Raw genomic sequence first — 26,121 nt, forward strand, 5'->3', positions numbered from 1 at the left:
TGTAATCTTGTGGCACTGAGGCATTGTAGCTTCATTTTATATCAGCTTACAGGGCGGGAGCAGGGGGCCCCCACCAAAAATTATACAAACCTGCCGCCTATGTATAGATCTGCTGCCTTTGTAATGAGCCAAACCAAAACACCCTCCAAACCCTCCCTCCCAAAAAAAAAACCCACCACGCAGGTGTGGCTGAAATCTGGAGGTGATTTTTGCCGGTTGAATATTTGCCAGCCAGCGAAAGGGCTATTGCAGCAGGCGGGTGTATTCCTGCTCTTCCCTTCACCCTCAGGGTGCTGCGCTCACAGCTCCGTGGCCTGCAGAGGCCCGAGGGCCGCGCTGCACGGAGGCGCGTGGGGAGGAAAACCCGCAGCGCCACCCGCCCCCACGGTGCAAACAACCCTGCAGCGGAGGTGCCCGGGCGGCGGGAGCTCCGTGGTTTCCAGCCCCCGCGAGCAGCACAGGAAGCCCTTTCCCTTTAAAGCGAGTCCCCGCCCAGCAGGCTGTGGTGTCGCGCTACCGGACTCTCGCAGAGAGACGCCCCAGAGGCGGCGGCAGCAGCAGGAACATGGAGGGGGAGAGCCCCGAGGAGCACAAGGCGTTCGTGGCCCTGCACGGGGCGGCGCTGAGCGCCTCGGGGCTGCCCCCGCTGTACTGGGAGCGCCTGCGGCACAAGCTGGAGAACGAGGTGGGTCCGCGCGTCTGGCAGCGCCGGGCCGGGGCTCGGGCGGGTTCCCGGGAACACATGGCACCGCCAGAGCCTCCGAGCCAAGAGGCGCTGCCTGCTGCCCTCTCCCGCGCCTCCTGCACATGCTCCCTGAGGCGGGTACTTCAGTGCGAGTGTTTCGTTAAAAGAGCCCCTGGCTGCAAGGGCTTTTCTCCCAGGTGCGGTTCCCAGGGAGCCTGTTTAACATCTCCCCGGCATGTTTGGGCTGGTTTGAATCTTAACTCTCCCTTGTTCAGGCTGGCTTGGAAACGAAACTTGGCTCGTTTGGGTGCTTTAAAGTTAATGAAAGTGGTGGGTGGCCTTAAATCCTAGGGGAAAAACCAGGAAGTGTGTGGAGAGCAGTTACTGAGGGATGCTTTTCTCTGGATTCTTTCTACAAGTGTATTATTAATAATAATGATGATGATATTTGGCATGATCACAGTCTGTAGGTCTGGGTATCTTTAAAATGCGGAAGAAATGCTAATTAAACCTCTCTAGTATGTGAAATGCACCTGAAGTTATTCTTCCTTTGTCAGTATAGTTTGGCTTTTATTGGCCGGGGGGTGACAAAGGAAAAACTCCAAAAATATTAAACCACACAGCAAATGCTCCTTGAGCCCATAACAAAATAATAGTATTTTCTGTATTTATATGATTTATATTGCAGTAGTGCATAGAGGCCCCAGTAAGGATTGTGGCCCCTTAGGTACTGTACAAACATACAAAGACAATGTCCTTGGAAAGCTTAAAATACAGATCTGTGCAGAGGAGGTTCCCCTACAGCTTTGAAAAAATATGAATGGATGTATTGCTCCATAGCATGTGAGAGAGTGGAATTTTTTGTCAGCTGTGTTAGTGAAGCTAAATATTAAGGTAGAACTAGGAGAGAAGTATTACTGGAAATATATCTGTAACATCACAATCATTAATAGAAGGCTTTAGGGGGGTTGGAAGTTGACGGGTGATGCTATGCAATAAATCAGATTTAAAGAACTTTGGGGAGAGGGCCTCTCTATATCATGTAGCCCCCAGCACGTGGAACTAAAGGGGACATTAAGAAAACAGTGAGTGGTTATATCTAAATGTTGGTGTTTTCAGTACCTTAATGTATCATTCTTTGGCTTGGCTTTTTAAAACAAACTTCCCCCCAACCCCTCCTTTATCCACCCATTTGACCTCCAGATTTGCCCACTTGGCTTTCTGGTTAAGAACAGCTCTATTGACTGTAAGTGCCATCCTTTGAATTGGCTCCTGCTCTGGAGATCCGAGTACCGAACACTCTGTCCATATCCACTGTGGGAACATGTACTGCCACTTGACCAGTGGACTTTTCCCCTTCATGTTTTCTTATTAGAGACTGGTAATAGCCACTTCAAAGTTACAACAGGAAAACTAACTTCAATTTTATGCTTAACTTGACCTTTTTAAGACAAACTGGGAGGGGTGGGAGATCCACCACATCTTCATTTACGCAATTTCCCCCAAAATAATGTAGTGCCTGATAGCTCATCTGCTCATCTTATCCATGGGTATTAACTTCCTATGAAGTTCAAAAAATACAAAGAAAAAAGAGGTTCTAAATTGATGAGATTTAAATAATTTCTTATTGATGACTTTCTTAAAACATCACTTTTTTGTTTTATTTTATCATATGTCCAAAATGGTTTGGCCTAAAAACTCAAAATTCTGTCCCAGTCCTGAAAAGACTTGCACATGAGTTACTTCATACACACATGCTTAAGAGTCCTGTTTGCAAGTCTTGTTTTGTTGGCCTTGCTGGGGAGAAATTCATGTTCATGTTTTAGGGGGAATTAGTGGGGGAAATTGTAATCCTATTATAGGCAAGTCTGATAACACTGCTGTTGCTAAGCTTGCCAGACATTTGTCGTTATAAGACCCTGTTTCAGATTGCTTATAACTTTGCCAAACTTTAAACATTTGGGCTGAAATTTTCCATGCTGGTGTCTGCCTCACGCTGAACTTTGTGGAAAATTTTCGTCAAAACTGTTCATCTGTTTCAAACTCTCTCTCACACACAATTTGCCCATGTTAACAAAAAAAGGGTGACTTTCCCATGATTGGAGCATGATCTAGAGCAGGGACTTGACATGGTTGGGGACCTTCATGAGTGGGGTGTGCCTGTGGAAAATCTGCCCCAAAATGGTATTTCACCTATACTCATTAGCTGCTTGTAAGAATTTAACATCTAAATCTCTAAAGATTCTGTTTCCACTCAGCCCACTTGAGCATCTCATACCTCCTAGAGCTGACTTGCCTTTTCAGTGCCATCTGAGCATGCTCCCTCCAGCCCATGGCTACAGGGCTGAAGCTGGAATTTCCCTGTAGTGGCTGCTCTGGTCTGAGGTGGGGCTGGATACCAGAACTGAGAGCAGGGAATAAGTCTGCCCTGCAGGGGCGACTAGACATTTTGCCGCCCCAAGCAGGGCGGCATGCCGCGGGAGGCGCTCTGCCGGTCGCCGGTCCCGCGGCTCCAGTGGACGCGGGAGGTCCACCGAAGCCGCAGGACCAGCGGACCCTCCACAGGCATGCCACAGGAGGTGGCCTGCCTGCTGCCCTCCCGGCGACCGGCAGAACGCCCCCTGCGGCATGCCGCCCCAAGCACGCACTTGGCGTGCTGGGGTCTGGAGCTGCCCCTGCTGCCCTGTGCTCTTGATGACCCCCTTACAGGGACCCAGGCAGCATGAAGGAGGAAGCTGTCTGTCTGATTCTAATGCAGAGGGGACAAAAGCCACACCAGAGTAGTGAAAGGAGTAGATTGAGACAAGGAGTCTGAATCTGGAGGAGGGGGGAGAAACTGTGCCTGGGAGTTAGAGACAGGGGCGGCTCTAGACACCAGCAAAACAAGCAGGTGCTTGGGGCAGCAAATTACCAGGGGCAGCATAATGCTGGGGCCCCAGCTCCGACCTGAGGCAGTGTCCTGGGCTGGATCCTGACCACCCTGTTGTTCTCTGACTGGGTGCCGCCAGGGCTGTGCAATGGGGCAAGGGGAGCCGGCTCAGTGGGGAGCATGTCCCTGCCATTCTCCCACGGGCAGTGGCCAGCCCCCCTCAGGTAGGAGCCAGTAGCGTGGCCCTGCCCTGGTCGCGGAGCGTAGGGGGTGGCAGCGGAACATGGTGGCCGGGCGGGCTGCTCCTCCAGCGCCGGCTGCGGGCTTCTCTGGCTTGCCCCTGCCGCCGCCGCCTCCTCCTCCTCCCCCCCTTCACCGCCTCCTGCCCAAACTCGTGCTGCTGCGCAGGCTGAACCCGCGGCTGGCTCATGGGGATCCTGGGGAGCGGGAGGTCCAAGCACACTGCCCTGTAATTGCTGGCTACTCTACCCTGGGCCCCGGCAGCCGAACCCTGCAGCCGCCCCAGCTCACTCCGTGTGAGAGCTACAGGCAGTGCCCCCAGCCTAGCTGGCTCTGTCCCCAGCCACGCCGTGGGGTAACCGCCTGGAACTCTGGGTGTTGCTGAGGTGCCCCAAGCCAGGCTCCCCGGGGTCTGCTGCCCCTCCAGCCACGGGGGGGGGCGAGGCCAGTGTGGGAGCCAGGCTGCAGCCCTGCTCTCAGAGCCTCCTCCCCTTCCTTCCCCTTTCCCCCTCCCCTCCCATAGCAAGACGTGAGACCATGGGCAGGGCTGCTACAGCTATTTCAGACTGGGATTGGTGCTGGGGGTGTGGAGGTACTTGTGCCCTGGCTGGAGGGACCAGGTAGCCCACCCACCCCACCCCCCAACGCCCACTGCTTGCTCCTGCTGGCACGGGTCTGTGACGCCCAGCTCTGGAGGGCAGCGCCAAGCCCCCGGGCGTGCTTGCGGGGAAGGAGAAACAGGAGGCAGAGCTGTTCCGTGTCTCCTATGCAGCTTCAGGCCCCTCTGGCTACTCTGCAGCAACAGCCAGGCTGGGTAGCCTGCCAGCAACGTGGCTTGGTCCGACCCACATGGACCACATGAGCCCTGGAGTTGGTGCTGATATCCTGCCTATGCCAAGGCCTCTGGCGCAGGGGAAGCCCTAGCTCTGCCCAAGCAGACACAGCCCAGCTCACTCCATGGCCGGCCCAGTGAGTAAACGAATCGGAAATTGTTTTATTTCACTAACTACAAATTCTGTTTTCATTTTTTTTTTAATTTTAAACAGTCAAAAACAAGACAAAACCACCAAAAAACATTGAAAAGTGCAAATGTGTAAAAGCCAAGGGGGGGGGGGTTGTTTTTGTTTTTTTTTTTTGCTTGGGGCGGCAAAAAACCTAGAGCTGGCCCTGGTGAGAGAGAGAGAGAGAGAGAGAGAGAGAGACTAGCTTGGCAAAGAGGCTGGGAGCTAGGTGCAGTGGCTAGGAGGGCAAGCGTTGGAGGGTAGGCTGGGGGTGGGAGCGCTTGAGGGAAAGAGCGCTTGGCAGGGAGGGGCAGTTATAGGCCTTATTGAATTCTGGGAGGCAACACTGAGATTGGATAAAGGAGACCAGGACTGACTAGACAAGCTAGGAACCAGTGGGAGGAACTGGAGTGGGACAGGGGAGGAGAGGTGACAAGGAAACGCAGTGGAAAGGGAGACTGGGATTGGCTGGACAAGGAGAGGGGGATGGGCAGGGTCAGGAGAGAGACAGATTAGATGAGGGACCGGGAGGAGGAACTGGGACTGCTGGGCTAGGAGATTGGGACTGAGACAAGGAGCCAGGGGTGGGAAAGAGAGAGAACTGGGACAAGGACAAAGGGGACAGAGCAGAAGGTTGAGCAGGAGTGTCTGAGTCGACTAGAAAATGCTCCCCTGGAATAGAACCCAAATATCTGTGAACCCCCGCCAGCAATGTGTCACATCTTCCTCCAGTGCTGGTCCACTCAGAGACTGACTGCTCTTGCTACAAGTTACTCCATTAGCCTAAGTGGCAGAGATCTGTACAGTGTATCTAATGGTTTCAGCCCTGCTGATGTGTCAATATGATGCCACTTGATGGAATTTCATTTTTTTCCCCAATTTGCCTTTTTAAAAACTTAGGAAATAAAACACACACAACTATGATAAAAGAATATTATTAAGGGTGCAAAGTCAAACACTTAAAAGTTAAGAAATTCCAGAATTAGGACCTGTGCAACCTTAATTTGTTCCTCTTGAACATATGGATTATGAGTAAGGCTACAATTTAGTCACAGGGATTGCGAAAGTCACGGAATCCGTGACTTCCAGCGACCTCATTGACGGGCAGGGAGCTGCGTGGTACCCCCGCCGCCTCTGGCGGCTCCTGGAGCTCCAAGCCGCCATGGGCGACAGGGTGTCCCGCAGCTCAGGGGTGGTGGAGGAACCTCCCTGAACTCAGAGGCAGCAGGGGGGGAACCCCCCCCGTGACTCGCAGCTGCTGCAGGCCCCCAGAGCTGCAGGTGGCAGGGGTACCCTGCAGCCCCCAGCTTCTGCAGGCATCTCCTAGTCCCTGCAAAGCAGCCTGCTTCCGGTGGTGTGGGGACCCACAGATCCCCATTTTGTCATGGATATTTTTAATAAAAGTCAAGGGTGGGTCACGGCTTTCGTGAATTTTTCTCTTTTGCCTGTGACCTCTTTGTGACTTTTACTAAAAATATCTGTCACAAAATCTTAGTCTTGATTATGATTCAGTCTTTATATGATCACATTCTCTCTCGCTCCCTCCACCCTCCCAGACCCCTGCCTCATTCAGTACATAGTCCTGAGGGGAAAAATAGTATGTGCTCATGTAATTTAAGACTTTATCCTAATACATGTGCACGATGGAACTGAATTAAGTTTGCAAAGACAGCCTTAATTCTGGCATCTCCTAACTTTTGAGTGCTTGACTTTGCAGCCTTAATAATATTCTTTTATCATATTCACTCTCTATCACAAACTGTTCCTGTATAAAAATGCATATATGTGTGTGAGAGAGTGTGGAAAGAATAATAAAAATAGCTTGGTACTCTTGCACCAAGATAGGAAGGCAGAGGAATGAGTTAAGTAGGAGAAGGATATAAACAGGAGGCAGTAAAAAACTGGTGAAGAGGCTCTGAATGCTAAGTGGTTGCCTTGTCATGCTCTATGTCAGGAAGCCAGGAGGAACTCATAAACTGACTGAAGAACTGACTGGTCTGTTAAAAGCAGACTGTGGCTTTTTGATTTTTGTTTTGTTTTTTTGCTAAAGAATGTCTGGTCCTGACCCCTTGTCTATTAGGACAGGGTAGAGAAATGCTTTGTGCAGAGAGCTGCTGTATGGTAGCAGGATGCTGTACTTGTTTCTCTGTTCCTTTTGCTCATGGTTGCGGTCCAGATCACTCTGTTGTGTGTATACAGAGCAATGTTCAACATTTTTAATAAATGTATACATAGAAATTGGCCTGCTGCTGATACCAGGCTCTACTGCTGAAGATGCTAATGCTGCCATAGAACTAGAGCAAAGGGTCATCTGGGGGAGGGCTAGACATTCAGAAGGAATTATGGTGAGAAGGCAGTGGACTGGGACAGACATGTAGGGGAAAGAGTGACACTGAGTTATGTTTCCTTATGTAGACTAGGGAGCTCTCAGAGAGGCAGGATTAGGAGGGGCAGGAGAAATGGCAGGCTTGGGAAGGGTGGAGTGAAAGGGATTGTGGGGTTTTCATGGGGCAGAAGTTAAAGAAAACCTGTTCCACTCCAGTGAGTCATAGAGTAGAACAGGGGAAAGTCCCCTGTGTTTAGTTGGGTGGAAGAAACCTTTTCTCTATGTTAACTTAAGCAAGGCCTAAAATTTTCTAGCAATATAGAATATTGAGTGTTTTAATGTAGATAAAAGTTCCCCTCTCCCCGTCGGTATCTCTACAACTCATCCAAATAGAGCTCTTTCCAAACATAACCCTCAAACACATGTGCATACGCACACATTCCTACCTTTGCTGAATGTGCCGAAACATGCAGGACCTCTGTTTTAATGGTTGTCATAAGATGTGTTTGGAGCAGGTTTCCTTTCCTGTGAGTCATATGTGTCATTTGGACTTAAGTTGTTGATTTTTCTCATTTAAAAAAAAAAAAAAACTTTTAAAAGAGTTTAGAAGTGTTCCCGTGGGCTCTGCCAACAGCCAAAAACCATGTCACACTTAATTACAAAAATTCTACACTTCAAAACGTTGTTCCCTGAAAAGAATTGCATATATGTGTGTGAGAGATTGTCTTTTCGAAATAAACCATTTTCCCATCCCCATGTGAGAGTCTGAGAGTTCCGTACTGCTATATAATATTTCATCCTTTCCCCTCCTAAAATTTGCCTCTTATTACTAGAACATCATAAAATCCCATTTCCAATATATTGTAATGCACAACATTTTTGTACTGCAAAAAAGTTACGTCTAGCTGTTACGCAATATAGTTCAGTACAGACTTGCATGACTTACATAAGCCTATGAACCCCAACAGAGCAATCCAATTATATTTATAATCATTTTGCTACCACATGCTACCCTATGAAGAAGTCCTGTGAGTTCTATAGCAAGCTGAACTTCTGTTCTGTGGTAAGGCCACTAGATTTTGGGGCATTCATTTGTGGCAGACAGAATCTTTTGCAATAGTTTCATTTCAGCTAGAAATTGAGGCTATGATGAAGAGGAAAAAGAACAATACAGCCAGTACTAACAGCCTTTGTCATTGAGATATTATTGAATGTATTGTACAGGGCTTCTGCACTTTCAATATGCTGAAAACTTCTGCGTTGGTTGGCAGCACAATTGCATTATGGAAATTGTTAGGGATGCTGGAAGCTTTGGCAGCTGGATAGAGGACAGTTAGGGGACATGCTTACATGAGGAAATAGGTTGGAATTGTGGGGTAAGCATGTTAACTAGATGTTTCTGCCAAGGTAATATCCAGTTAAATGCTTAAAAGTGTCATCTTTAGTTTTCCGAGGTTAAAAACCCAATTGTGATGAATGCAGATTACCTTGAAAATATGAATGAGGTGTAAACCAGTCAAGTGTGGCTTTCCTCACTTGGGAGCAAATCACACATCTCAGCCTTGAACATGGCTCTATCTTCACAAATATGGAGACTACAACGGGTCATACTGAAAGGTGAACAGTCAGCTGGGGGGAAGTTACTAATGGAGTTTCTCTGGGATCCATCTTGGGGCCAATCTTATTTAACATCTTTATTATCGACAGTGCAAAAAGTGGGATTGTGGTAATAAATTTACAGAGGACATCATTTTGGCAATACCTTTCAACTTTGAGGAGGACTGGTATATCCTACAAAAGCATTTGGATGACCCTGAAAACTGGAGCAATAGAAATGGAATAAAATCTAAGAGTGCAAAGTCATGTACATAGGGCCTAACAACAAGATTTTTGCTATAAACTGGGGACTTTTTAGTTGGAATCAACAGTAGAGGAGAAAATCCTGTGATCAACCAATATGCCCTCAACTATGAGCTGCCAATGTGATGTGGCCTTCAGAAAGGCTAATTCAGTCCTAGGATGCTTCAAGCGAGGTATTTCCAGTAGAGACAGGGAAGTGTTAGCTCTGTTATATAAGGCATCGTCAGACCTCATCTGGAATACTGTGTTCAGCTCTGGCCTCCCATGTTTTAAAAAAGATAAATCCAAACTGAACAGGTGCAGAGAAGGGCTAATAAGGTGGTCAGTGGAATTGAGAACCTACTTTATAAGAGGAGACTTAAGAATCTTGGTTTTTTTAGCCTAACTAAACAAAGACTGATGGGAGATGCAATTGTTCTGTATAAATACATCAGAGAGAGAAACAATTGGGGGTGAGAGGAGTTATTTAAGTTAAGGGCTAATGCTGGTACAAGAACAAATGGATATAAACTGGCCATCAACAAGTTTAGGCTTGAAATCAGATGATGGTTTCCAACCATCCGAGGAGTGAAGTTCCGGAACAGACTTCCAAGGAGAGTAGTCGAGGCAAAAAAACCTAAGTGGTTTGAGGGCTGAGCTTGATAAGTTTATGGATGATAGGATGAGATTGCCTACAATAGCATTTGGTCCATCTGTGACTGCTAATAGCAAATACCTCTGTTGGCCAGAGAGGGGACACTAGATGGGAAGGGCTCTGAGTTACTGCAGTGAGTACTTTCCCAGGTGTCTGGGTGGGATTTGCCGACATCCTCAATGTCCAACTGATCACCATATTTGGGATCAGAAAGGAATTTTCCCCCAGCTCATATTGGCAGAGACTCTGGGATATTCTTTTTATTTTTATTTTTTTGCCTTCCTGGCATTGGCCACTATCGGAAAACAGGATACTGGGCTAGATGGACCATTGGCCTGACCTAGTATGGCCGTTCTTATGTTCTCTTCAGCATGGGGCACACGTCATTTGCTAGTTTTAACTGGAGTAATTGGTGGATTCTCTGTAACTTTAAATCACAATTTGAGGACTTCCATACCTCACCCAGAGGTTATGCATCTATTACAGGAGTAGGTGGGTCAAGTTCTGTGGCCTGTGATGTGCAGGAGGTCAGACTAGACAATCAAGATGGTCTCAGACTTAAAGGCCAGAAGAGGGATAAGAACTTTTTCAATGCAAAAAGCTTAGATTTTGGGGCAGACTTCGGTGTGCAAGGGTTGGTTGCCACAGAATCTCAGTTACATGGGGCCTCAACTATGCAAGAACCTAAAATGTTTACATCACTTAATGTACCCTGGGGTTATTTTCCTTTTGGATATTTAAGAAACAAAATAGAACATCAACACTTCTGTTAATTGTAGGGCAAAAAGCAGATGTAAAATTAACTGTAGGTGGGTTGGGTAAGCAGTTAAGGTGATAGCGAGTGATGAGGGATAATATTGCAGCGAGGAAGTGGATGGATTCCTTAACTTTTCACTTCCAGACATCTTAATATCTTGTCATTTAAAAAAATGCGTAAAGTTGTTTTGGGTGTTAGCTGGTTTCATTCTTAATTCACAATGAGTTTACACTGTGTGAGTTTATTGAGCTGGGGAGTAAGCTAACGAGCAGATCAGGAAAACGCTGGTCTAAGGAAAACTGCTGCAGGAGGAACAAAGCTTTAAGTGTGAAATGTAATCCCTTCTCAGTTACCAGGTAACACAGTGAACTACAAAATATTGACCTATAGACACACACAAAAAATTGGCATGTTGGGAGTTTCTCTTCTTTTATTAATACTGGTTAAACAAGGTTACAACCTCTTGCTAAACAACTGTATCTTCCACTGTGATCCAAACTACAACAGTGATTATCAGCATTAAAGGGAAACGGAAATTACTAGCTCTCTGGTCCTGGGGAACATGTAACAGCAAATGTACTCCTAATTAAAATATAACTTCAGTAATATTGCTTTAAAAACTCTAGTCGTCTTTACTCCAATAGTACGTATGTAATTCTAGCCAACACATCACTAATACCCTATCCCTCAACCCTACCCGAAGCAGAGTTCTGAGCCCATAGAGGGGAAGTGCCGGAGACTCCATTAAATCCACAAGGAATTTTGCTGTTCCTATTGATTTTGCATGGATGGTGCTCAGATACTCCGGTGACGGGCTATACTATAAAACCCTTGGATATTTTCCCATCTTCGTCTTCCCATCTTTCCATCATAGCAGCCCACCCACTATTCCTTTTCCTGTAAACTTTGATCTACATTCTAGGGCAGGGGTGGGCAAACTACAGCCCGCAGGCCACATCCGGCCCACAAGACTGTCCTGCCCGGCCCCTGAGCTCCTGGCCTGGGAGGTTCGCCCCCGGCCCCTCCTCTGCTGTCTCCCCTCCCCCACAGCCTCAGCTCGCTCGCTCTGCTGCCAGCGCAATGCCCTGGGCAGCAGGACTGTGAGCTCCTGGGGCAACTCAGCTGCGGAGCCCGGCCTGACCTGTACTGTCATTTTATATTCCATAACTTTTGCACCTTTTAAAAAAAAAAAAAAAAATCAGATGAACGTATACAGCCCTCCTTGTTGGCCGCCATCTCTGATAGAAGCATGGATCCTGCATGGCTCTGCACTATTCTCATAAGCATTTCAAAAGCACAGGATGCACAATCCTACTGTATTTGCTGAGCCAAGAAGAATCAAATCAGCGTAGAACACAGCAAGAACCAATTCAAGATGTTTGGTGGAGTTCATGGAGCAGCTGCCGATGGTGGAGTGCTGCTTCTGTGCCCAAGAAACGGGCACTGACTGGAGGGATCACATCGTACTGCAGGCTTGGGATGACAAGCAGTAGCTGCAGAACTTTCAGATGTGCCAGGTCACATTCCTGGAGCTGTGTGCTGAGCTCAGCCCAGCCTTCCAGTGCAGGGACACCAAAATGAGAGATGCACTGACAGTGGAGAAGTGAGTGGCGATCGCACTGTGGAAACTTGCAATGCCAGATTGCTACCAGTCAGTGGGAAATCATTTTTAAGTTGAAAAATTCACTGTGGGGGGCCGTTATCAATCGTCTCCCTCTGTCCAGGCTTGTGACTCTGCAATATGCAGGCCGGAGTGGATGGATTTGCAGCAGTGGGGTTCTGCACTGTGGTGAGGCAATAGATGGCATGTGTATCAATATTTTGGCCCCAGACGACCTTGCACAAAATACATCAACGAAGGGGCTACTTTTCTGTGGTTATGGAGGCATTGATGGATTCCTGGGGACATTTCACTGACATTAATGTGGGCTGGTAAGGGAAGGTATGTGACACTTGCCTCTTTAACAACACAGGCCTGTTCAGAAAGCTACAAGCAGGGGCTTTCTTTCCCAACTAGCAGATTACTATTGGTGATGTTGAAATGCCAATAGTGATCATGGGGGACCCAGCCTTCCCGTGGCTCGTGAAGCCATACGCTGGCCACCTCGACAGCACCAAGGAAAGATTCAACTACCAGCTCAGCAGGTGCAGAATGACAGTTGAATGTGCTTTTGGTAGACTGGAGGGATGCTGATATTTATTTACTCACAAGATTAGATCTCAGTGTGAAAAAACATTCCAGTGGTTGTAGTCCCCTGCTGTGTCCTGCATAATATCTGTGAAGCAAAGGAGGAAAAATTGCTGGCAGTGTGGAGGGCAGAGGTGGAGCAGGTGTCTGCTGAGTTTGAACAGGTTGACGCAAGGGCTGTTAGAAAAGCTCAGCGCAGATCTATGTTGGACAGGGAGGCATTGAAAGAGTACTTTAACAGTGAACCACTAGCAAACTCCCAGTCCCAGACTTTCCCCAGAAATGTACATCTTGTACTGCCCAGATCTCTCCTGGACAATACAAGCTCATATAAAGTCCATTATTTTATTAATAGAAAATGAGATGCACAAATCCTGTTATCCCAAATGGAGTTTCCCAAACACTTCAATTCAAACACACTGGTTTAGATCAAACAAGTTTATTAGCTATAAAAGGATTGGTTTTAAGTGAATACAAGTAATGGGGCATAAAAGTCACAATTGGTTACAAGAAAAATAAAACTCAACTAATGCCTAACTTAACAAACTAGAATAAAGCCAAGTCACTCACCCCACATGTTTCGGCAGCCCTACTAGCTGAACTTCTTTCAGTCAGGATCCCTCCCCCAGTGCAATGCTGCTTCCTTTGTTCTTCAGGTCTCATGGATGCTGTAGTAGAGAGAAAGGCAGGAATGATTTGGGGCATCTGCCTTCCCTTCTTATAGTTCTTTCCTTGTGTTCAAGAAGCATTTCCAGCTGAGGTTCAGGAGATAAAAAGTCTATGTGGACGAGAACCCCAAGCTGTTTCTTTTTAATATGTAGATTTTTTTCGACCCGTGTCCCTATTCCTGCAAATGAATACCCACTTAAGCATGTGTTGGCCCATTTGACCTGCTGACACCTGGCTGAGGCATCCGCTTGTCTTTTGTCTCTGAGGAATTGGTTTGACCACTCCCCAGACTCGGAATATGTCTTAGTAACACCATACAGTGGAATCTGATAACTTACAATGCTGCCCCACACATTTTCACTGGACAGTATTGACCAGCAAGTTATGAGTTTTCAAATGATACCTCAAAGGCATACTTGTACAAAGATTATGATAATAGTATGCACAGGGTGAATACACGGATACAGACCATCACAGTCGAAAAATCTGTGCAATTTTAAAAGCAAATATATTAAAAACTTAATGGAACAGACTTTAACAAGGGGAAAGAACTTTCATGTCCATTTTGCCTACACATACGGTGACCTGTGAGAGCCATTGTTGCTGTATGTGACGCTGTGATGTTCCTGACAGGAGTGGAAGGGGTAGGGATATGACCCCTGATGCCATGTGGAATATTGAGGGAAGGTGTAGGAAGGTGCCATAATGGAGTTCATCATGGACTGCAAATGGAGGCAAGCCCACGATTGTTGAACCTGTATGTCCAGAAGAGTTTGCAGCATCCGTGTTTGCCGCTGTTGAAGCCCATTTGTGTCCTGGTGCATCTCCCTCTTCTTTTCCTGCTGGGACTCCTGGGCCTTTCTCCTGTCCACTCTTTCCTTCTCCGGGCTATCTGGAGATTAGGTTCATCCTCCAGGTCCTGTGCTCAGTCTGATGCAGCACTGTCTTGCAGGATCTCATTGAACACATCATCCCGAAGCCTCTTCTTTCTCCTCCTTATCTGACTCAGGCATTCCATGGGTGTGGAGGGGGAAAACCCTCAAGGCCACGATGGCAGCAACTGCAGATAAAACATACAGATAAAATGTCAGTGGAATGCAATGGAAAGCAAAACTTAAGATTCAGAACTCCCTTCCTTGGCTCCCATAAAGTTTTAAACAAGACGTGCTCATTGACATGTGTGCTTGTGTATGCGCAACTCCAGCTATGGTGAGTACAGCCCGCCAGGGGTGAGGGAAACAAGGAGGGAATTTCTTGGTTGCATGAAACTGAGTATAGGGCAATAGCACTGGATACTGGCACCATTTTTCACAGGCAAGGGTGATTTTTAGCTGATGCCTCTCTCCAGAGGGTAACAAAGGCACAAGAGAGTAGAGCTGCTGCTGGTGTCCCAAAGCCCCCTGGGCCCATGTGCTGCCTGCTTCCGTACTGCAGTGGTGCCTGCTGAAGTTATCGTGGACTGAAGTTATCACATACAGAAAGTGTCCTGCTGTGGAGGAAGAAATAAGGCAGCCCTCCCTAGAACCCTTCGGAGGAACTTTGCAGTGTACTTCTGTGAAAATTTCATTAAGATATCCCAGGAGGATTCAAGGGATATAAACAAACTGCTTCCCATGGTGCCCCCCTCCCCTTGCCTGTCTCTATAGAGGCAGACAACTATGCTATGTCTCTTTGTTGTATTGTTTCCTCTTCTGGTACGAGAAAATTAATGCAAGTCAATAGCTGTGTCCTGTTAAGTTGGGATTGCCATCTCTGTAACGGGAAAGAAATTTACACACTTATGCAGAGGAAGGAACCTCGGATTTGGCTCGCTCATGCTTGACTAGACTGCAATGGAGTCTCAAACAGATCCTGGTTCATGACATAGCAGGACCACCCAATTACATCTTCCCCATCCTCGTCCTTGTGCTCATTGTTCACGCCAGGGGCCTGTGATATGAGCTTCTTGGAGGTATGCAGGGTGGTCTGTGGAATGGTAGTGGGGTCTCCACAAAATATGGCATACAGCTCTTTGTAAAAGCCGCTAGTTTACAGCTCAGCATCAGATTGACTGTTGGCCTCCCTGACCTTCTGATACACCTGGTGCAATTCCTTTGCTTTCACGTGGCACTGCTGCTCATGCCTGTCATACCCTTTCTCCTGCACAATCTGCTCATACATGTCCATGTTTCTGTGGCTGGTCAGTAGCTGTTTGCACAGCCCCTTCTCCCCATAGACCCAGGAGATCCTGTCTACTTCACGCTGGTGTGCATTGGGAACATGGGGCTGGCATGGTCAGCTGGGCAGTTGCACACAACAATGGAGAGCTGGTAGGTGTGCTCGCCAAGCTGGACAATCAGGGAAAAGGTGAGGGTCTTCAAAGGGGAGTGCAGCCTTCTGGTTTCCATGACCGTTGGGCAGTGGAGTTCACAACTGTGACTGGAGCAGACAGCGCCTGGCATTGTGGGACAGCTGCTAGAGGGCTGTTAGGGTTGACCTAAGTAATGAAGTGTCTACCCTGAGGTCAATGCAGTGCAAGTACGTCGACCATGGCTCAATGCTGCTCGAGGCGATGGTGTTACTGTGTCACTGTAATGGGGCCGTTACATCAGTGGGAGGCATGCACAACTATGTTGATGCAAAGCTGCTTACGTTGACCTAACTTTGTAGTGTAGACCAGGCCTATGTAAACTAAGGAATCTTTTTAATAAACCCCCTCAAAATGAGAGAGAATAAGTATTGCTGTAGACTGTCCACCTCTTCCTTTCCAAACACAAAATGTTTATTGAATCACAGGCCAAACTTGACTAACCAGAACCTCCAAACGTTGAGCTATGTATGTCAGGTAACTTCAGGATAGATTGTAGTGCTACCACTTCAACTGAATGCTTCTGGTTATATGGTGCTTTCATTCTCAGGTGTTTGATGCTGGTGAGTTTTTTGGAATAATGCAAGTAGAGGAGGTAGTGGAGGAGGAAGACGATGATGATGATGATGAAGAAATTGAAGACGAATTGAAAAAGAAACCAAATCCCGGAAACGAACTCTGTTACAAAGTTATCGTAACAAACGAGAATGGGCTACAAGCAGCAAATCCCAATAGGTAGGTTCTAGTCTTAGATGTTATGCCAGATCTCCTTATTTGAATAACCTGAACTCCTGACGTGATTATGTGTCACTCATTCTGAAACTTGTTGGTTTAACTGCCTTTCCGTAATGAATCTTTACTGAAAAATTTAGTTGTCTCAGAAAGATGAACTGGCCACATCTTGTAAAATGAGCCTCACAAATGGTATTTGGTTTATGTGATCCCCTGTATTCATACCTTACACCAGGGTTCGGCAACCTTTCAGAAGGGGTGTGCCGAGTCTTCATTTATTCACTCTAATTTAAGGTTTTGCGTGCCGGTAATACATTTTAACCTTTTTAGAAGGTCTCTCTCTATAAGTCTGTATGTAAAATAAACAAGTTTTTTAAAATGTTTAAGAAGGTTCATTTAAAATTAAATGAAAATGCAGATCTTATCAGTTTGGTGCAGTGGTTCTTAACCTGGGGTTCACGCACCCCCTGGGGCAGGGCCGGTGCAAGGATATTTTGCGCTCTAGGCGAAACTTCCACTTTGCGCATTTTCCCCCCCCCCCCCCCCCACCCTCCCAATCAGTTCAGTTCATTGAAGGGCAAATCCTTTAGGCCCCAAGGGCCAGCCGTGCCCGGGGGCTGCTCCTCAGATCAGGTTCCCCCCCTCCCTGCCACCTGAACTCCCCTGGAGGGTGCACAGCCCCCACCCCACCAGCCCCTACCCCAAGTCCACTCACTGGCTTTGCTGGGCTTGGGCCGCTGCAGCAGCTCGTCAGGGAGGAAGCCACCTTCCGGAGGCACCAGAGAGCCAGAGCGTCCTGCTTGCGGCCCCAGTGAGCCCCAGCCATGGAGGAGCCAGTGCGGTGCAGGAGGGCAGCAGCCCTGCAAAGGCGGCAGCGCCGCTAGCGGGGAGCAGCCATGCCCTGCCGCCCCTCCTGCCCAGGCTGCAGCCCGGTGCCCGCCCCCCCCGCCCCCTCCCCCGGGAGCTCCTGCAGGCTGCAGTGGATGTATGTGGGCGCCAGCCCCCATGTGCTCCCCTTGGCTCCCCCCTCGCCTAGGGTTACCATATTTCAACAATCAAAAAAGAGGGGAGAGCCCTGCCCTAGCCCTGCGCCCATCCACTCCCTCCCAGATCCCACCCCGACTGCCCCCGTCAGAACCCCCAACCCCCCCTGCTCCTTGTCCCCTGACTGCCCCCTCCTGGGACCCCTGCCCCTAACTGCCCTCCCAGAACCTAAGTCTCTTTGCTCCTTGTCCCCTGACTGCCCCAACCCTTGTCCACACCCCACCCCCAGACAGACCTCCAGGATTCCCACACCCCATCCAACCACTCCCCGCCTCCTGACAGGACCCCCCAGAACTCCGGACCCATCCAACCCTCCCCCTGCTCCCTGACTCCTTCCGGGGACTCCCCTTACCATGCCCACGCCAGCTCCACGTGGAAGCAAAACTCCACGTGGAGTGCTGAGGCAGTGGTGGGGAGGAGCTGCGGGAGGGGCAGCAGCAGCGGCATCTCACGCTCCCTGGAGCTGCAGAACCCGAGTGCGGTGATGGGGGAGCCGGGGGGTGCTCCTGCCACCGGTCTGGGGTCCTGGCCGCCGGCCCCGCTCAGCCTCCTACCGGCCTGGAGTTCCGTTCACTCAGCCGGCAGCGGGCTGAGCGGGGCCAGTGGCCAGGAGCCCGGCTGGCAGCCATGTGCCAGGCAAAATCGGCACACGTGCCACCTTTGGCGCGCATGCTGTAGGTTGCTGACCCCTGCCTTACGCACTACTTCAGTGATACCTGGACAATATATGCCTTGGGAGGTATCCTTTAAAAACTAATAACCCACTGGTCAGTAACATCACTGTGAAATGTATGTGAGAATGCTATATGTGGAATTATGTATAATCATAGGATTTCTCCAAAATATCTCACACCAGGGTGTGGCCAAATTCAGTGTGTTATTTCTTTGTATCAAAGATTGCAGGAAGAAATCATTGCATTGTAAAACTCATCAGTGGGGGCGGGGGAGACAGCATGACATCTGCACCAGACAGCATGGTGCCCACACCCAGCAGAGACAAGCAACTTCATCTTGGGGTGTATTTCAAAGATTTACTGGACTATACACAGAGAGGGAACAAATCCTTAAGTTATCCCTCACCCGAGAAAAGCCAGCAACTTGGACTGTGTGAGGATCCTGACTAAGAGCTAGTCAGCTGTTGCTAGAAAAGGAAGATGGTGAGGAAACTATCTCGAACAAAGACTGTAACTTATTAATTTAGGTCTTGGCTATTAGAAAATGTATTTTTACTCATTTGTAACCCTTTCTGTCTTAACTCCTTATACTTGGTATCACTGAAACCTATGACTTGTTTAATAAGCTTGTCTAACTTTTAATATAAACTAATTCAGTATTGTGATTGAAACAAGGCTGTGGCTACACTTAGCACAGCGCTTTGAAGCGCTAAGTGTAGTCAAAGCGCCAGCGCTGGGAGAGAGCTCTCCCAGCGTCCGTACTCCACCTCCCTGTGGGGAATAACGGACAGCGCTGGGAGCCGCGCTCCCAGCGCTGGGGCTTTGACCACACTGGCGCTTTGCAGCGCCGCAATTTGCAGCGCTGGAGAGGGTGTGTTTTCACACCCTGCTGCAGCGCTGCAAATTTGTAAGTGTAGCCAAGCCCTAAGTTTGTCAAACCCCAATTAAATTAATGAGCTGCAGTGTATTGACTCTTTAAAGGAGTAACAACCTTACTATCTTCTGGGAATGTACAGTTATGGGGCTGTGCATTGCAGGGAGACATCTCTACAGAGCTCTGGGGCTGGAATTCAGTGACTGTTACTGTTAACCTAGGAAAGGTTAAGATTGGTAGAGTTCGGAGGAATTTTCTAGTGAGAGAGACTGTTGTGGCAGGGAGGTGACACACAGTTCACTCTTGGGCCTGGTCTGTACTAGCCTGTTATTTCGGAATTAGCCGAGTTATTTCGGAGGAAAAAAAAGATTCCGTCCACATGACCAAATGTTTTTGTTTGTTTGTTTTTTCCCGAATTAAAGGGCTCTTTAATTCGATTTCTGTACTCCACCTCAGCAAGTGGAGTAGCGCTTAAATCAAGATCTCAATCCCAAGTTAAAGGTGTTGAGGATGCAGTTCGATGTTGTTGACCTCCGGGAGCTATCCCAGGATGCTCCCTTGTGACCGCTCTGGTCAACACTCTCAACTCCAATGCACTAGCCAGGTGGGCAGGAAAAGCCCCGGGAACTTTCAAATTTCATTTCCTGTTTGGTCACCAACATCACAGGTGACCATCAGCACAGTTCACCATCACAGGTGACCATGCAGAGATCACGCATTCGCAGATGAGCCCCAGCATGGTCCGAACGGGAGGTACTGGATCTCATCGCACGGGGAGATGAGTCTGTTATGGCAGAACTATGTTCCAAAAAAAAATGCAAATATCTATGCTAAAGTCTCCAGGGCCATGTCGGATAGAGGCTACTCCAGGGACACAGAGCAGTGTCGTACAAAAATCAAGGAGCTCAGGCAAGTGTACCAAAAAGCCAGGGAGGCAAACGAGCGCTCTGGGTCACAGCCCCATACATTCCACTTTTACCGTGAGCTCCATGCAATTATGGGGGGTGACACCACCACTACCCCACCACTGTCCATGGACACCTGCAAGGGGGGAGTTGCACGGAGCAAGGAGGAAGAGACATTGGAGGACGAAGAGGAGGAGGAGGACAGTGCATAGGCGGCAAGTGAGGAATCCGTTTTCCCCCCGTCGCCAAGAACTCAACGCTGGATTCAATAGTCTCCCCTCACTCCCCAGGTGAGCCCCTGTTCCATGACCCTGGAGAAGGAACTTCTGGTGAGTGAGAGCCTGATCAGAGCCGTGCTGGGTTCTTCATTTTTAGAGTAAATGGCTCATTCCTGCTCTGAGCCTGACCAGAGCCGAGGGAGGGGGAGGGCTGTGGTGGTTGTGTGCAGTGATCATCCCAGAGAGCCCGCAGGCCCTCCTTTTATATGGCAAACCCACCAGGCATTGCTTGCTGTGGGAAAGGGGGCCCAGCAGTTTGAAAGCATTGAAATGAATGTAGAAGAAGCAGAACCCCATGTGCCCCTAGGGGCTGCCTGCAAGATTAATTCTGTTGCCTGGCAGTGTGTGATGGCTTATTCATATCAAAGTGCCCCCTTGGTTCTCTGCAATGTATCTTTTAAAATACAACCCTCCCTTTTTCTCCTCCTGCAGGTGCAAAAGTTTCAACGTGGCCCCATCTACTCCGTCCCAGAGGCTGGTCCAGATTAGAAGGCGGAAAAAACGAACTCGGGACGACATGTTCGCAGAGCTCATGCAGTCCTCCCACACTGATAGGGCCCAGCTGAATGCATGGAGGCAAACAATTGCAGAGTCCCGTAAAGCGTTACAGGAACACGAAGAGAGGAGGGAGGCGCGCGATGAGAGCAGGCAGGACGCTATGGTCAAGCTCACGGGGGAGCAAACTGACATGCTCCCCTGTATGGTGGATCTAATGCGGGAAAGGCAACAAGACCACAGACTGCTGCTGCAGCCCCTGTATAACCGCCCTCCCTCCTCCCCAAGTTTCATAGACTCCTCACCCAGACACCCAAGAACACGAGGGGGGAGGCTACGGGGACCCACACACTCCACCCCCGAGGATCGCCCAAGCAGCAGAAAGCTGCCATATGCGAACTTCTGATTTGGTTTCTGGACTTGTCCTTCCCTCCTCCTCCACATCCCTAACCCAACCCCTCCTGTCTACCTTCTAATTTCTCTCAATGTGTTGTGCATCAAATAATAAAGAACAGTTTTTAAACAATTCTGACTTTTTATTTTCCTTTCAAGAGAAACAAACACAACTGCCACACCCTGGCCAGTCATGAAGCTGGCTTTCAAAGTTTCTCTGATGCACAGCGCGCCCTGCTGTGCTCTTCTAATCGCCCTGTTGTCTGGCTGTGCAAAATTGGCAGCCAGGCGAATTGTCTCAACCTCCCATCCTGCCATAAAAGTCTCCCCCTTACTCTCTCAGAGATTGTGGAGCACACAACAAGCAGCAATTACAATTGGAATCTTGGTTGCGCTGAGATCTAACCAAGTCAGTAAACTGCGCCAATGCCCTTTCAAACATCCAAAAGCACACTCCTCCACCATTCTGCACTTGCTCGGCCTATAGTTGAACTGCTCCTTACTACTGTCAGGGTGCCTGTATAGGGCTTCATGAGCCATGGCATTAAGGGGTAGGCTGGGTCCCCGAGGATAACTATAGGCATCTCAACATCCCCAACAGTAATTTTCTGGTCTGGGAAGTAAGTCCCTTTCTGCAGCTGTTCAAACAGACCAGAGTTCCTGAAGATGCGAGTGTCATGCACCTTTCCCAGCCATCCCACGTTGAAGTTGGAGAAACGTCCCTTGTGATCCACCAGTGCTTGCAGCACCATGGAAAAGTATCCCTTGCGGTTTATGTACTGGCCGCCACGGTATGCCGGGGCCAAGTTGGGGATATGCGTTCCATCTGTCGCCCCGCCACAGTTAGGGAACCCCAGCGCATTAAAGCCATCCACAGTGGTCTGCACATTTCCCAAAGTTACCACCGTTGATAGCAGCTGCTCAATGTTTGCGTTGGCTACTTGCAGCACAGCAGCCCCTACAGTAGATTTGCCCACTCCAAACTGATTCCTGACTGACCGGTAGCTGTCAGGCGTTGTAAGCTTCCACAGGGCTATGGCCACTCACTTCTCAACGGTGCGGGCTGCTCTCATTTTGGTGTCTTTGCGCTTCAGGGCAGGGGACAGCAAGTCACAAAGTTCCATGAAAGTGGCCCTATGCATACGAAAGTTTTGCAGTCACTGGGAATCATCCCAGACCTGCAACACTATGCAATCCCACCAGTCTGTGCTTGTTTCCCGGGCCCAGATTTGGCGTTCCCTGGCATGAACCTGGCCCAATGCCACCATGATCTCCCAATCGCCACATGCCGTGCTTCTAGGAATGTCTGTCCATGTCCTCATCAGTATAGTAATTGCACAGGCATCGCTTCCTCGCCCAGTTTTGCAGGTACTGAACAGACTGCTGGATAATGCGCAAGGTATTAACAATGGTCAAAACTGCAGCAGAGATCTGAGTGGGCTCCATGTTTGCTGCGCAATGGTGCCTGCACGGGTAATCCTTGAAAAAGGGCGCAAAATGAGCTGTTTGGTTCAAGATGGCCGATAAAAGGCGGTAAATGGTTGTCTTCTGTAGCTTCCATGGGAGCCCAGGACTGACAACATGGAAAAAGCAGCGTGAGCAGAGTTTGCCAAGAAACAGCAGGAAATGGTTAGATGAAAGAGTAGATAGAAAGAGGAGAGGACATTCGAAGTGGATTCAACATACCAGGAGACAGGCGGTGCACTGTGCTGCACCATCTGCTGGCAGCATGGCATCTACCGTAGCTTTCACGGAAGGAGGAGCGAGTGACAGCACACACCCAGAAAAACCTGCGAGAATGTTTTTGCCCCATCATGTACTGGGAGCTTTGCCGCCCATTGGAATTGTGGGTTGAGACTGCAGGAACTGTGGGATAGCTACCACAGTGCAACGCTCCGCCATGTGATGCTAGCCTCGGTACTATGGACGCACGCCGCTGAATTCACGCGCTTTAGTGGGGACACATAACAGCTAATGTATGAACTCAATTCAGGAAATTCGAATAGAATAACTTCGAATTAATTTCATACTGTAGACGTACCCTTGCTGAGACAGAGAGGTAGCATGGTGGCCCAAAGCTCTGTGTGTTCCCAACAGAGTGTGTGTTACAGGTTGCAAGTATCACTGTTGTCTCTCTTTAGAACTCAGGAGGACGTGATCAGAAATCGGTGTTTGCAAATTGGGGAGCAGAGACTATTGGACGGCTCGTTGGTGGTCTCTATTCAGTTATGAATGGTAGATGGCTGTAACTGATTAGTTACAGTTGCCTTATCAGCAGTTTCATCATTAGAGCTCTGCAAATCCATGGATATCCATTTTTATATCTATGGACCATTTTTGCAGATTGTGGATCAAATACAGATACAAATTTTGTATCCATGCAGGGCTGTAAATATAGAATCTCAATGGCTATATTTCCCCCATGCTGACTTACTCTGCAGAAGCAGCAGCAGCCTTCATCTCCAACTGACCTGATATGGCAATGAAGTCAGGAGAGGTTTCCTAAATCGCTTGGCTGCTTAAAACCCCGTAATAGGAGCGGGGGGAGGAGGGAGGTTGCTGCCTGTCTTAATCTATCATCTCCCCTTTCTCCGTATGGGGAGAGGAAGAGGGAATGTACAATCTCTAAGGGCTTATCTACACTTGCACATTTTGTTGCCCAAAACTGGCTTTTGGCGACAAAACAGCGATAGCGTACATACTGCAAGGTCATTTGGGAAGAAAAAAAAAAACAAAAAACCTAGTTTTGATGACACTCCTCTTCCACTCCTGCAAGAGACTTTTGTCTTTTCCCCTCCCTTTATCGTCGACAAACAGCCAAGTGTTTGTTTTTTTTTATTGGCCTGCAGAAAGTATCCCACGATTCCCTTGCTGCCGCACTGGTCAGCAGTTTGAACTCTGCTGCCCTGCAGCCAACCCACCCCTCCTCCTTGCAAGCCTCTGGACTTTTACATCTCATTTCCTGTTTCCTGGCTTCCCAGAGGGGCTTCCCAAGTGAGCATGGCTGACTATCACCCCAAAAGCACTCCCACTTGGACCACCGCTGAGTTGTTGGATCTGATCATAGATGGGGAGAGGAGTCTGTTCAGTCGCAGCTGCGAGTGACCCATAGGAATCGGGACACATATGGGCAAACTTCTCGAGGCTTGTGGGGAAAGGGCTATGATCGGGACATGCAGCAGTGCAGAGCGAAGAGGAAAGGAGCTGAGGCAGGTGTATCATAAGGCGCGGGAGGCGAGCCATTGCTCCGGTGGTGCACCTAAGACCTGCCGCTTCTATAAGGAGCTGAATGCTATCTTTGATGGGAACCCCACCTCCATTGCCAGTTGCCCCATGGATACCTCGCAGGCTGCTGAAAGAGGGGGTAACCCTAAGGCTGAAATTGTGGATGAAGAAGTCGAGCTAGAAGAGGCTGCAGTGCTCCCAGTGGGGTCGCCCAGTGGGGCATGCAGCCAGGAACTTTCCTCAACTCCAGAAGTGCTCAACAGGAAGCAGATGGGACTCCAGGTAAATTGCTGTGGCTTGTGTAGGGAATCGAAAAGTGGGAGGCAGGTAGTGTGTAACTAATCTTCATGGCTGGCAGGGTGTCAGTGGACATAGAAACCTGCAGGGAATCCTCCAGAGAGGCTCTGGAAAGTTTCCAAGAGGTACTTGTTAATCCTCTTCCCCAGATTCCAAGGGATTTCAGCCTTGTTAGGTCCCCCATTGAAGGAAACTAGGGCGACCAGATAATAAGAAAAAAATATTGGGACACGTGGGGAGGCAGGGCGCCACTGAAGCAAAAAACAAAACAAAAAACAGGAGTGCTGCCGAAGCCAAATATCGGGACCAGTGGTGTCCCGACCATACATCCGTCGGGACGCAGGACAAACAGATGAATATCAGGACAGTCCCGATTTTTATCGGGACATCTGGTCACCCTATAGGAAACTGTACCATGCTGTTTAACAGTCACTGTAGCGGGGACTAAAGCGGCACATAGCTGAGCTGCAAAGAGACCAGGGTGAAAGCTGCAAGCGTTCAGCAGCTGAGCCGTGGTTTCCCTAGTCACCCTCATCAGCGAGATGTCAGCCAACAGGTTGGCAGCCTGTGAAAAATTGTGGGATAATTTTATAATGAGTTCCCTGCAAAGGTCCTCTGCATGCCAAGACCTTTTTGTCCCTACTCACAACCGCCTTCCCCCCATTCCTGAAACTCGCACTGGTTGGGGTGCTCGCAGAGCTGTGTCCCTGCCTAGAGACTCAGAGAGAAAGTGATTTCTACTAGCAAAATGCCCTTTTTACTAAAATGTATCAATCGTTTGCTGGAATGTAACAATCCCTCTTCTGTTCAGCACAGACCTTGAACACACCCCACCCCACCCCCCACACACAGGCTGTGACAGATAAGAAAAAATCCTAGGCGCAGCAAAGAGGAGATGTTTTGCGAGGTGCTGCAGCATGATAAGAGACAGACCAGGGCACGGAAAGAGTGCTGGGAAGCCGAAAGGCAGGACAGAAGGGAGAATGCTGTATTTGCTAGGCAAGCGACAGAGCGGATGATAAGTTATGGAGGATCAGACAAAGTTGCTCAAGTCCTTCATACAGCTGCAGACTGAGTAGATTCGTGGTCGAACTCCACTGCAGCACATGCAGATGCACAATTCTTTGCCAACCCTACCCCCCTCTATGCCCACACATTCCTTTTCACTCCACAGCACTCCGGAGTTTTCCCCATCACTCCACCCCCTCTCACAGCTCGCACAATGATAGCTGGAGCTATACACAGTTGTGAGGTTTTACCCTTTTTAACAATAAATAAATACTAAGGTATTTAATGGTACAGCGTTTTTATTCTGTGTTCTACAAAAGTGTATAGCAATCAACTCACTCAGGGAAAGGCTTCGAAAGCAAAATTCTACATAGATGCAACAGGGAAGCAGCTCCAAAGCAGACGTGTTACTGCCCCTCATTGTCAAAGTGGTTCCTCAAAGCCTCTCTGATGTTAATAACAGCCCTCTCGGCTCCTCTGACAGCTCTAGCATCTGGCTGTTCAAACTGTGCAGCCAAGGGCTCTGCCTCAGTGCTCCACACCTTAGCTAACATTTCACCCTTCGATTCACACAGATAATGCAAAGTGCAGCACGCAGCTATGACCATGGGAATATTATC

At 48.7% G+C, this 26,121-nt stretch overlaps 1 protein-coding gene across 1 annotated transcript in view; it reads left to right on the forward strand.

Annotated features, from left to right (window-relative positions):
* Nucleotides 1-391: 391 nt before the first annotated feature.
* TTLL12 (tubulin tyrosine ligase like 12) overlaps nucleotides 392-26,121 on the forward strand; it is a 66,632-nt gene continuing 40,902 nt past the window's right edge. The window contains exons 1-2 of the mRNA XM_039542110.1: nucleotides 392-685; nucleotides 16,127-16,311. Coding sequence (XP_039398044.1) covers nucleotides 566-685; nucleotides 16,127-16,311 — 305 coding nt within the window. The 5' untranslated portion in view covers nucleotides 392-565. The remainder of the gene's footprint in view (nucleotides 686-16,126; nucleotides 16,312-26,121) is intronic.

The sequence above is a fragment of the Mauremys reevesii genome, linkage group 1 (assembly GCF_016161935.1).
Source record: "Mauremys reevesii isolate NIE-2019 linkage group 1, ASM1616193v1, whole genome shotgun sequence".
Lineage (NCBI taxonomy): Eukaryota > Metazoa > Chordata > Testudines > Geoemydidae > Mauremys > Mauremys reevesii.